Source organism: Macrobrachium rosenbergii, chromosome 11 (assembly GCF_040412425.1).
Source record: "Macrobrachium rosenbergii isolate ZJJX-2024 chromosome 11, ASM4041242v1, whole genome shotgun sequence".
NCBI lineage: Eukaryota > Metazoa > Arthropoda > Malacostraca > Decapoda > Palaemonidae > Macrobrachium > Macrobrachium rosenbergii.
In genome coordinates this window covers 14,130,815-14,144,517 of record NC_089751.1, presented here as the reverse complement: position 1 = coordinate 14,144,517, position 13,703 = coordinate 14,130,815, and the positions used below count along the sequence as shown (strand labels likewise).

Below are 13,703 nucleotides of genomic sequence, written 5' to 3'. Positions count from 1 at the left end.
TTTAGATTTAGCTGGCCTTGTGCCAGCACGGGCTCTTGCTCCTAGAGCAGCCCGTAATTTATATTTATTACTTAATACTTTTTATTATTTATTACCTGAGCGCAGGTATACATGGCAGAGTGCGGACGGAAACATGGTGACCGACCTCCGATCGCCGTGACCCGCCCTCTGAGCATTTTTGTGTTTGTTGACGGACAAACAAATGGCAAATTTGAGAGACATAATAAATGTACAATGATGAAATACATATCGGCGGAAAAGCCAGAAAATCCTACACATGAATATTTGTATGAGAGTCTTGACATATTAAGAAATGCAATGCATGACGCGATTGATGCGAAAACGAAGAGACGTCTGACGTCTTTACAAAATATATATACATATATATATATATATATATATATATATATATATATATATATATATATATATATATATATATATATATATATATATATATGTGTGTGTGTGTGTGTGTATATACATATATACTGAATCGAGTCTATAATTGAAAAACTAAATATCTTAATAAACGCACGAGGGGCATACAGAAAATTAGCCTACTGATAATGACAGAGGAAAATAGAAAAGGGGCAATAACGAACTAAGTGACCCCAGATGCCGAGTTTGACCGATCGTTGCCCCTACGAATTAAATTTTTTATCTCCCACAGCGCTGGGCAAAAGAACTAATTGAGATCCTGACCTCTCCCGGTGACCTCTTGCGCACCATAACATCAGCTCGATGACAACCGTTGAACGAAATGTTAGATAAGTAGACATGAAACATTAGTGGAAAAGGGAGACCATATGGACGGAACTTGGGAAAATTATACCAAATTTTGGCATCGAATGAATGCCACATATACGAGGATGGAAGCAGAGTAGGTTCGAAAAAGGCATCAGGGCAGGGAGTGTGTGAGATGTGTGGAGAGCTCACAATGAAAGGTCGGAGTGTCTTGTGAACTTATATAAAATTTCTGAATGCCCATAGACTAAGTCCAAGAATTTTACAATGTGCCTTTTAAGATAAAGACTCGGTCACTACTACCCATTAAAAGGTGGAAAGTTATAGGGGAAATATAATTTTCATTATAAAACAAGGTTTTAAAAGCCACTTGTGAAAATTTCGAGAGAGCTGACATCTGAGCATGATAAGTGTGAGCTCCAACATAGTAAAATGTTAAGCAACTTGTTCCTACGGAAGTGAAAGCACTCAGAACAACAGACAGTTTTCAAGAACTGAATACCTTCCCCACTACATGCGTATATATGTATATTGTGTGCTCGAGTGTGTATATATATATATATATATATATATATATATATATATATATATATATATATATATATATATATATATATATATATATATAATGGAATGCAATGAATGCTGAGATTTAATGAATGCTAAGATGCAATGAATGCTGGGATTTAATGAATGCTAAGAAACAATGAATGCTGAGATGTAATGAATGCTAAGATGTAATAATAATAATAATCTTTATTTCGGCTCAGGTCCCTATACATGGAATATACAAATACAATACACACAAACTGGATACATAAGGTAATATGATAAAAATAATTATCGGCAGCATCCACCCAGTTGCTGAAGAAGTAGAAAAAATAGAATTCATAATAAAGGTAATGACAGTAATTATATGGAGAATAATAGCAATATATATATATATATATATATATATATATATATACTGTATATATATTAAAAATAGTAACAATAAAAAATACAGATTGCAGACGATTAATTTCCAGCTGGGGACTAATGAATCCTAAGATGCAATGAATGCCAAGATGTAATGAATAGATGCAATGAATGCTGAGATGTAATGAATGTTAAGATGAAATGAATGCTGAGATGTAATGAATGTCAAGACGCAATGTATGCTGAGATGTAATGAATGTTAAGATGCAATGAATGCTGAGATGAAATGAATGTTAAGATGCAATGAATGCTGAGATGTAATGAATGCTAAGATGTAGCGAATGCCAAGATGCAACGAATGCTAAGATGTAATGAATGCTTAGATGTATTGAATGTTAAAGTGTAATGAATGCCCGGGTGATTAGTAGAATGAAGCATTACAACCAATTCGGGTTGTTTGAATCTGTCTAACTTTACGTCAGCGAAAGTCCCAGGGAAAAGATTCGACTGCTCGGTGTCACTGTTAGACTGAACCTCTTCCCCCGAAAACAGTTTAAATTAAACAAATCCCTCCGTAGGACTCTTCGAGTACAGGAGCGCCAGAAATGCCACCAAATAAATCATCAAGGTCCAGTCGATCTCTGATTGACGAGTTTTGCACCATAACAGGTAGGCTAAGGCACGTAGGCTTAACTCGAGTTTCATATTTTGGTGTTTGCTTAGGCTTAGCTTATTATGAACAAAAACTAATCTTGAACTAACCAGTGAGAGGTTTAGTACATTGGGTAAGGCCCTTTTTCACTAAGAGAGCTTCATTACCGCGTCAGGAAATTGTCATTCCTTTGCCCTAACCAACCCTAGGCCATAGACAGTAACCCCGAGTGGGTTGCAGAGATAGGCCTAGACGACTAGGCTTTTGTAATTTAACTAAACATTTATCCCACACTTTGTTTTCCCGACGTGTTTTCCACTGTTTTTGTGCATTTATGACCAATTTTTCCCTTCTTTCCCCACCCCCTGGGCTAGGCTACGTGTAATAATTAAGGGGACTCGGTGGGAAGTTGCAGCATTTAGGGATGGGGGACCAGTAATGGGTGAATGACCTAATGCATCATGGCGGACAAAGTCGACGCAAGGCTAGCTTGTGAGTAGGATAGGATGCAGCTAACCCTACTTTCTCTGACCTAAAGCTGAAACTGCGGGAGAGTTGACCAAGCTGATCCTGTAGGCTAGGTCGTGGCCATCTTAAAAAACAGAACAAAGACGTATCTCAACGGGGATAGGCTATTTCCTGACCCGAAGTTACGTTGGCCTTAGGTGCTGCGTCTTAACTGCCAGACATCATGCATAGGCTAATGTAATGATGTAGGCACAATTATTCTTCAGTTTTACCCTTTACTTAGCCAAGGGTGCCAGTGCCTTACCTGCCCAGGTGAGTTTTGGGGCTCCCTGGACCCCCTACCTGACTGGACCTAGTCATAGAGTAAGGTACAGGCAGTCCCCGGTTATCGGCAGCCTCGGTTACCGGCGATCCGGTTTTACGGCGCTTGTCTAGTGACGACGATAACCACACATTCGTCATTGATAACCGGTTATCGGCACTGATCGCCTCTTATCGGTGGCGCTGATCACCGGTTATCGGCGCCGCTAACCAGGTGTCAGTGCTATTATTGCTGATTTTCGGTTAGCGGCAATTTTCGGTTGTCGTCACGCCGTCGGGAACGGAACCCCGCCGATAACCGGGGACTGCCTGTATAGGGATGCATCCAAACCTTTGGTTAGGGTGCATCTCTATACCTTACTCTATGACTAGGTCCAGTCCTTACCTGATGAAGGCAGCTTCCCTTCCCGAGATCTTCCCTTTCTAACCTGACTTACAGCCATAAATCATAAAAGTAAAGTGCAGAAATTATGTTGAATCTAACCTTGTAGTCAGTCAGGTGATGAACATTTGCTATTTGTACTGGGGGTTGGGGAAAGGATGCATGCTTTGCACACAGTAAATCTGCTTGTCTCAGAGGAGTACAAAAAAATAACATATAAAATTTATTGGATTTACCATGTGTTGATGATTGGACAGTGCTAAGAGAGAATATTTGGAATAGGGGATGGAATATTTGAAAAGGATTTAGAGCAAGCATTGGGACAACAGTTCATAATTTTGAGGTCATCAGTGATAATTTTGAGGCCATCAGTAACACTTGAGAAATATCCAAGACTGGCAACAGATTTTTATTTACAGTATTGATGCTGTCAAGGAGACAGTTGCTAAGAAGAATCTCCTTATTGTCAAGTCTGCAGATAAAGACCAGATTGTTAAAGAAAAAAGAAAAGACATATCTGAGGCCTTGAGAGGAAGCCAAGTTGTTGAGTACTGATTTATAGAAAAGAAAATGATATTGAATTCTGAAACAGAGAGATGGTCCTCTGTATAAGATTAGTAATTTTTAACAATGCAACTAAAAATGTGAAGCAATTTTTAACAATGCAACTAAAAATGTGAAGCTTTCACCCAAAATCATGATATGTAATGTACAGAGTGGAGTCAAAGGAAGATCCTGAAAGCAACCTGATCACTTTTGTTTGTTCCGACACGATATACAAACCGTCGGTCCTTTACAATAGGAATTACGTACAGCGAAGCTGGACACGGCCATTAAACTCTTGAACAAGGTGGTTAGGCAGTAACTACCACCAGGTAGGCGGGAATACCCGCCTGCCCGGTTGTAAACATTCCAGTTTGCTTTTGGCTGTCATGAGTTGCTGACGTGTTTTCGGATCTCTTTGCCTGACTGTTGTTAAGCTGTTTATTATCCCGGTGGGACCTTCCTGTATTTTTGTATATATATTGCATGTGTTTGATATTTAATAATACAAACCCACGATTTGTGGTAACCTTGTATAAGTCTGTGTCTCTGGGTTGACAGCCAAGGGTGTATTTAGAGGGGCGTAACCGAGTGATAATGCTCTGTAGCCATTTATTTAGATACTGAAGGCGTTCCCCAGTACATTTGGAGATATTAGATTGGGACGTAATATCTTCGCTCCCCTTCATTGATCAGGATGTAAAAGTTTGCTTCCCTTCTTGGGATCCCGCCCTCCATGTGCAAGGGCATGACTACTTCCTTCCTAATTGTGCTGAGTGTTGTTTTCGCCGCCTGTGCTATAAAGAGTTGCAGGGAGGAGGTTGCGGGTGTCGTTGGTAAGTTCCCCTTCCACGACGCCCTTGGTGGCCTCCCCTCCTTCCTTGTCTCTCCCTGTAGGTTCTTCCTTATCTCTCCTTCAGTAGAGATCTCTCTCATTCACCCTCTTCACTTGCTCGTCGGGCGAAGACTGCAAGGGAGGTGGGGGGGGGTGCGGGCGGTCGGGCGACCTCTTCTAAGGGGCCCCCTCTCGCTGCGTAGGGCAGTTCCCCTCATAGCAAGAGGAGTCTCCCTATACTAATCATCTTTGCTTTTTCTTTCAGGTTCACAGTGAGCATCGCAGGCACAGCAGTAGTTGGTTGGATATCTCAGGGGATATCTTGCATGAAGGAGTCCCGAGGTCATTCAGTGTTGCTTCGGGATTGGCCACAGTACCTGGTTGGAATGGCATACTGTACAGTAGTTCCACGTCGGGATCTCGAATCTTCGAGTGAGCAGCACATTCTGTCCCGATCACTCAAACCAGAGGCACAGGAGTTTCATGCTTCGGAAGCAGCAAGGGTCTTTCAAGTTGCAATCGCCCTCGTTTTTTGGAGAACTTCGCGCCTATACATCAGCGCGAGGATCCCCGGGACAGGACTGCAACTTCCCCAATGAATAATCACCACTCACAACCCTTGCAGTTCCCGAGGGGCCGAGAGCGTTCTCGACCAGATGAACTCTTTTCTTTGGAGAAGGAGTTCATTCAGGTCAAGACACCAAGCTTCTCCCCTGCCATGACAGAATACGAATTCTTTTTGCCTCGAAGGGTCTGGCCGACTACAGTTCTGTGGACAATTCTGGTACTAGGAAGAAGGACTCTGTCCCAATTTGGATCTCTGGTTTCATAAGTCCCGAGTTGGCTCGACCCTTAGGAACGAACCTTACTTGGTTCTGCCTTTCTCTTGCAGAGATTTGCCAGATACCTCGGTAATCAAGGTTCGTACCAGGGCGCTGCCTGTCCTTTGGACAGTGGCCAAGACCTTGGGGTCTTAGTCATCTTGACTCGACCTCGAGTTCAAGCCAGCCCCCTCCTCAACTCCTAAGAAGTCCCAGGCTTCGATAGAAGATTGCGAAACATAGCCTCTCCTACCCTTCTAGGAAAGTGCGCATAACTGCGTCTCCTTCCACCCTCTTTCCCATAAGGGAGGAGGGAAGAGAGAAAAGTATCGACCAGGAAGAAGTTCTCCTACTGCAGATTCGTGGATGAAATGATACTTATCAAGTCTCTGGAGCTGGAGCGACATTGCCAAGACCTAGGAATGGTTTCCTTCAGGAGAAGTATCTATTTCCCTTAGGTCTCGGCAATTCTTTTCATCCTGCTTCCTCGCCCTTGCTCCCGATTCAGGAAATGCCAGCCCAGCTAGAGCTAATTGTCTCGGTATTCTGTCATCTTGCGGAAGCTTCCCCGTGGCGGAGAATGGAAGTCTGCTTCCATTCCTCCGTCCTTCTTTCCTCTTCAAAGTAAGAGGAAGGAGTTAGGCTAATGCTTGATTGAAAGAACCTTCGAATATGCTTGCATATTCCCCTCACATCTTGTGTCTACTTACGGATTCACCGATCGAGTAATAGGCACACACTTGTAAGACTTGTCTTGAAGGCGTGGGACCGAGACAATTAGTACCTTCTCATCACCATCCTGGGCTCAAGGCAGTCTTCTGGCCTTCCGATATTTCAGGATGAGTTTTGCGACACTCACTGGTTCGTTGAACAACAAACCACAGTAGTGGCATTTGTCGACAAACAAGAGGGAATCGTTTTTTCCTCCTGTTCCATCTGTTGACATTTGCAGGTACTCGAGTGTTCTATAGCGCACTTGACGTCTCAATTAGCCAGATGCATCCCCGGTGGGGATATATTGGCAGGCGAGCTTGGCCTCAGGTTTGGGTGATCGGGACGGAATGTGCTGCTCACTCGAAGATTCACGAAGAGATTGCTCGACTGAGAAATCCCTACCGTCTTTCTATTGCCTCCCTGCACAAGTCGGTAGTTTTTTCTCACTCCTTCATACCAGACCCAGGGGCTGCTATAGTGAGGCATGCTGTCTTTCTGGGAAACTTGATATCTACTTTTTTCCCTCTGTATTTGTCTGTTTCGCTAGGGGTTCTCAAGCATTGCTCACCCCGAGTTACAGACAAATGCCAGAAGACTTCGCCTCTCGCCCAAGCTGATAGCATTGAGGCATCGAGAAGAGTTCTGCTTGACCCAACCTCCTGTAGCAGCCACACAAGAAGCGGTTCTTCGGGCAGTACATCCCAGTGTGTTTGGGACTGGAAGACCTTCCAGCTTCCCTTGCAAGCATAGGCTTTCTCGCCGAGCAGCAACGGCTATAGCTGGATATCTCTTGAAGTCCTCTGCAACACTCCTAAGGACTGGAGCCATCTTCGCTGGTGGGTGTCGTTGCAGAACTCCTTCTCAGGTCAGAGATGCTCTTAATGTCTGGACTTCCTCGTCTTCTCTGCCGAGGGTTGCTTCTTTCCCTTTCATTTGTGATGAACGTAGGCCCTTGAGACCTAGTCTTCTGTGGGAATCTGTGGGACAGACCTGTCTTGGACCTGTTTGCCCCTTCAAGGAATCTTGGTTTTCATACTTTTGTGGTCCATACCATCCCTATAGCATGTGCTTCAGACCACCATGCTATAGACAGATCTGTCGGACCACCTCTCTTCACGCCCTTCATCACGGTCAAGGAGTGACACAATCTTCAGGCTAACTCCAAGTTACGTTGTCCGCTTAGACCTATTCTGCTTGGTTGTGGGCAGACTCTACAGGTTGAGAAGTCTTCTAAAAATAGATCAGTTGAATGGGGGAGAGAGTCACAACTTATTAATTCTCTGTACATCTTTACCTGTACAGTATAGTTTAAATTGATCTAATTTGACCTGTACCGTCTGCGAAGTGTAAATGCGCTAGTGTTGCAAATATGTTCTAAAGCAAGGAGACATAATAACTAAGAGTTGTATTAGTCAAAATAAAAAACACTGTTTGTTTATGAAAAAGTATTTCAGAACAAAGAGAAAGAGACGAAGAACAAAGAAGTTATTAAAAAGAGGTTGAGACGACTTCTAAAAATATGTCAACCATTTATTTATTTATTTATTTTTTTTTTATGAGGATAATGTATTAAACTAACTTTTAAATGAAATTACAGTAACTTTAATTTCATGTAAAAGTTAACTTAATAATTTGGGAGCAATTTGGGAGCCTGATTAGGGTCATATTTAGTGTTTAAACTTTAGAAATAAGCATTTATTAGCATTTTTAGAGACCGTGCCAAACTTACTCGAAAATTCACCCTGTGCGAGGGGTTCTGGAACCTAACCTCGCGTAAGTTCAGGGTATGACTGTAATAGCTATGTAGTTACTTGGTAAGAGTATATAGAACTTTATTTTATTATAAAAATGTCATTTTTCCCCTTTTGCTTTTACCATTAGTGCCTCTTCATGAATGTCAAAGTTATTTGTTTGTGTGCAATAATTTTTTTTTCAAATTCATTCATTTGTCTTTATTTTAAAGGTGCTGACAAATCTCTTGCTGGCAGTCTTTTGGAAGCATGTGGGAATAATCTAGAAATGGCTATTAACATGCACATGGAAGGGGTCCAGGAAGGAACTTCAGCAACATCAAATTCTAACTTGGAAGGTCCCGCAAGACAAGTAGATGTAAGTTGTGAGTTATAATTCTCTCTCTCTCTCTCTCTCCCAAGAATTCAGAAATTATCTCTTTGCATATATACTATTTATATCATGAAATAGAACTTTTTTGTAAATACTGATATTTCTAAGTGAATACAGACCATCCATCACCTTTTATGTAGGAGTATTTCTGAGTGTTACCTGGAATCAGTTGGTGAAACTTGGTAACAAATAGTTATGTAACAAGATAGTTGATTGGTGGTGGGTGAGTGAGTGAGTGAGTGAGGGAGGTGAATCATCCACACATTTGCTGTCATCAAGGACTATTTCTTTGGCTTTGATCAAACTATGAAATCTTGCTGTATAAACACTATGTTGAAAGTCCTTTTATCAACTTGAAACTTCTATCATCTTTGTTATTGTATTTAGGGTGTTGGTGTTTATTCTTCAAAATGATTTGAACGAGAAAAGTGAACAACAAAAGGTGTAAAGTAGGTGTTTGCCTGTTAAATGTCTTTGGAGTAAGTTTAACCAGTGGGATTGTTCTTTATTGGTGCTAGCAGTGTAATGACTGGTCTCCTTCACAGTGGAGAAGTTTGGCAACAGTGGAGAAAGGTCCAAAGATGTTCACTGGTGTCTTTGAAGGGGATTATTCTGTCCTTTTGGTTCCTTCCTCCTGGATTGCTCCCTCTCTCTTTCTATCCCCTTACCTTCTGCTATTATGAGGGATTTGCTCTCATGAGGGTAGGTTACAGCCGGGGCTGTTAGACAGTGTCTACCCAGGTGTTTTTGCAAAGCTAGCTGCAGTTGAGACAGCAGCATGTGTTCGAAGTTTGCTGTCTCCTACCAGTTCTTTGCTGGCGACTTTGCTGGGGTGCAGATAAATATTTCCGCTCAGTATTCCGAGTGATCCATCTCTTGGTTGTCTTACATGTGGTAATCTGCCTGTTCACCATATGGTGACAGGAAGCCCCTGGTGTTCTGCTCTTCTATTCCAGACCCTGGGGTGCTTTGGCAGTACCTTCCAGCAACCCCTGGTACATCTAGATATCTTCTCCCTTCCTATTGTTAGTTTGATTTGCCAAGTGTTGTCTCTTGAGGTATTAGATAACCCTGGTAGCCCCTATTAGCTTCATGATGAAAGGGATCCCAACACAACACAGTATGCTAGTTCTTGTTTGTACCTGCACTGTACTGTAGTTATCAGAATTGAAAAAAATTTATTTGTTATTGGTCATGAAATGTTGTTTCTGCTGCATCCAGGTATGCTCTTGTTATGCTTAGGGTTACGGCTTATAAGGATTGTGCCCTATCATCCTCCTTGGCATTCATAATTTAGAGCTCCTTGCTGTCCTTAGAGCTGGCAGCTGGTGTTATCAGAACACTTTGAGGTAAATCTTTGGATGTTACTCATACTTGATTTGTATTCATTGGAATTGTAGTGGGCCATGTACCTTCAGTGGGACTCAGCTTTCAATCTTGATTCATCCCTTGTTTATGAGAATGCTTGAGGTGTGTGCCCCATTGCTTAATGGAAGTGCCTGTTATCTAGAAAATCCATCTTTCATAATTTCATAACCTTTTATTTATTTACTAACCTTATTTCAAAGATTTTTGATAACTGTCATTTTTCCTAGAGCAGACTTCTAGCAACCACACCTTGCCATTCTTGACCATGTCGACTTTGTCCTCCCATGTAAATGGTGGTTCATGCTGCTATTGGGTGTTTGGTAACAAACAATTTTTTAATAGTAAAACAGTTTTTTATAAACTCGGTCATAATTTATAGTGCCCTAACTCCTATTCACTCTCTCTTCAGATCTAGACTGGCAAAGTCAAATGAAATGGTTTTACTTCATGAACTAGGAATTTGCTGGGCCTATGCATTGGGACCTTTCATTGAAGTGCTCTACTTCATGTGCCCGGATGCATTCCACACAGAGGCTGCTCATGATTATTGGGTCAATATAAACTTGTTTTCTTGTGAAAACATAGATTTTACTTTGAAAAAAATTGGAAAATTCATGCTGTAATAGTATTGATAGAATTCATATACCTACTTTTCAGGAAGAGGAAGAAGTTCGAGCCCCTATTCCGCAGAAGCAAGAGGTGTTGGTTGAAGGACCAGAGGACATTGCTTATACCTTCAGAAAGAGGCGAAGAGTTGCGCGATCGGTGTTTGACAAGTTTCGTGATTTTGAAGCTGAAACAAGTAAGATGAAATTAGAATAATTTTATTTGTCGTTTTTATGTTAATGTCTCCTACTTTATTAGTGAGTAGGTTGTATGGATGTGGTTTAGTGCTTACAATTACCAAGGTACAACCCATTTTATAACAGATTTTACATGTCTCAGTTAAAAAAAAAAGGTGAAATCTTTGATTCTGAAGAAATGACAAGTAACACCATTTTCAAATGTTTCATGACACGCTGACAACTCGTATTATATAGAGTTTTTCAATATGATGATTACTTCATAATGTATAGACTACAAGTTGTATTCCATACCATATTCAGTATGAGGGTTGCTTCATAAAAAAAGCAATTGGCTGTCATTCAACATATTATGGCAAACCCTTACTCTCTGGTTCATATAAAGTACCACTAATATAACAATCTTTATAATAAGTAAGGATTCTTAGTCCACAAGTGTCCTAATTATCATCTGGATTCATTTTCTAAATGAAGTGTAAAATCTACATAACTCTCCAAGAAAGCCATGGGTCTGAGATCTAGGGTTACTGGTAAGGGTGTAAAGGAAAATAAAGTGATTCCCCTGTGAAGATGCAATGCATATGAAACCAAAAGCATTTAGTTCATAGGTTCAAATTAGGGGCAGAGTTATGAGAATTAAAGGTTAATTATTCTGATTAGCAGTCGGATGTTATTGTCACATAAAACACTGATTATAATAGGGCAGAAGCATAGAAACTTGGAAAGTGAATTTATAGCTATAGTATATGGTTTTGAATATGATCATGCTAACATGTTAAGCAAAATATAGCCTACAAAAATACAAGCTCTGACAACAACTATATTAAGTGTTTATGCATGAACTTTCATCTTGCCTTTGGTAAGTCAGTGGTTGTAAGCTCATAAAATGAAGATTGCAAGGTGTAACAATTTTTTAAATATTACTTTGTCTTGGTATATTCACCCACGAAAGTTGTTTCTTACATTATATGAGTTATTCCCTGTCTTTTAATTTTTTCAACCGTTTGTAAAAGATTCCAGAGAAAGAGGAAAGAAAAGAAACTTAACAGCTAGTACTTTAGTCATGACATGTTGAATGCCATAATAGTAAGGGAACACATTTGAGAAGTACTGTGCAGCACTGCACTTGCATATTTTATATTGGTTGATGTAACCAGATATATACATATTAAGTTGTCTTATTATTATAGTATTGTATTGATATATTGAAATTACTGTACACTGACAGAATCACAAAGATTAAAAATAACCTGTGAAGTAATTCTCATAAAAAATATATGGTGTGTATTCATTTCCTGCAGGCCTTCCCTTTTCACCAGTTTGTTGGTAAACAGTTTAAAGGCATATTGATGACAAACATCCTTTTTTTTTTTTTTTTTTTTTTTCTCTCTCTCTCTCTCTCTCTCTCTCTCTCTCGCTATCCACCCTCAGTTGTGTCATATGACAATCAGCTGACAACCAGGTACATTTCACTGCTTTTGTTAACAAAGGCACATTGGTTTTTGAGAAAATATGCCTATATCAGTCATACCTCGTCCTGGAATCTACCGCTGGCACTATGAGAGACACATAGATAGGAAAAAAATTTAAATTAAAAATGGAAAAATATTACTGCCAAAGTTTTATTCGTTAGTAACTTGGAAATCATGAAGAGGTGAATTGAATGTGAATCTCACTGTCAAGAATTTCTTGCTGGCAGAGACTCTAGTTAGACTCGCCTAATCGAGGGAATATGATCTGAAAACAAATTTCAAATGGTCTTGTGTGTAATAAACCTATAACGCAAATGGGTGATGTTCAAATAAATAAAAATACATCTCTTTAGTATGACTTGTACTCCTCTTGATGTATGATGATTGCTAATGATAATGCCAGTATTTTAGTAATACAGTCAACCCTCATTAAGACAGACTAATAGGGGGGCCAGGGTGTCTGTCTTAGCTGATAGTCTGGTTTAACTGGCAACATCTATATATATATACCTATAAATATACTTTATTTCATTATTTTTATAAAGAGTATTAATAATAAACCAATGTATAAACATTTGAATTAAAGCCCATGGTAAAAGATGAAAAATGAAGAATAAAACATGATAAAAATGATAGAATTTTGCCGCGTATGTAGATACGTATGCCGAGACATCAACGCATAATTGTTAAGTAAAAAGAAGCTGAGTCTCTAAAATGAAAAGTAAGATTTTTTTCTTTTTTCTTGTTCTTTTCATTTTAGTTATTTATTCATTATAGTTTATTATTATCTATATTGATAAACTGTTAAATAAATGTGAGATGATTAAAATCATCAGTGATAAAATAGTGGGACAATTAGACCATAATGTTCACTTAACACATTTTGTTTTCAACAAAAACATTCCGTAAAATGCAAAAATATACATGATCAAAATAATTGTAATTCAACTTGTGAAATTTAATGGTGAGGAAGACTATAAAATACATTTCATCATGTCGATCTTGGAGAGGGTTGTTTTTTATTGATACTGACATCGTCATCAGTTTGTAGTCGTAAATCTGAGGACGGTCCGGGAATAGGATCCGCAAGTGATGATGCATTCACCACCATAGATCGTTGTGGGATTTTTCATACCACTATACTATTAAAGTTAAAATTATTATTGAATTCATGTTTTCATGAAGAAATAATTATGTAAAGCAAATTATTGAGTGATTTTTGCCATCAGCAGTCAAATAATCATGATCATGGCAACGTTCAAATTTAATGCTGTCACGCCATATGTCTATAAATAGAACAGAAGTAGAGGGATGTCATTGGCTAGCAGATCTCCATGGCAACCAGCCAGCCAATCAGGTTTTAGCTGTATTCTGTCTGAGAAAGAACTTTTGCTCAGAGAAGCTGACGATGACATAAGTGCATGTTTTGAATACAATACGTAGTTTTAATAGTGTATGTATTTTACTGATTACATGAAGACTAGAATGACTTCCTTCTTATTACTTTGAGTGCAAAATTGTTGGTTCAGAGATTC

At 39.6% G+C, this 13,703-nt stretch overlaps 1 protein-coding gene across 2 annotated transcripts in view; it reads left to right on the top strand.

The window, feature by feature from the left end:
- Nucleotides 1-2,091: 2,091 nt before the first annotated feature.
- Nucleotides 2,092-13,703, top strand: part of LOC136843169 (UBX domain-containing protein 7) — a 34,555-nt gene continuing 22,943 nt past the window's right edge. The window contains exons 1-3 of one of the 2 annotated variants that reach the window (XM_067111238.1): nt 2,092-2,334; nt 8,365-8,510; nt 10,551-10,695. In XM_067111238.1, coding sequence (XP_066967339.1) covers nt 2,271-2,334; nt 8,365-8,510; nt 10,551-10,695 — 355 coding nt within the window. In that variant the 5' untranslated portion in view covers nt 2,092-2,270. Of the gene's footprint in view, nt 2,345-8,364; nt 8,511-10,550; nt 10,696-13,703 lie in introns of both variants that reach the window. The other variant, XM_067111239.1, reaches the window with a different exon arrangement.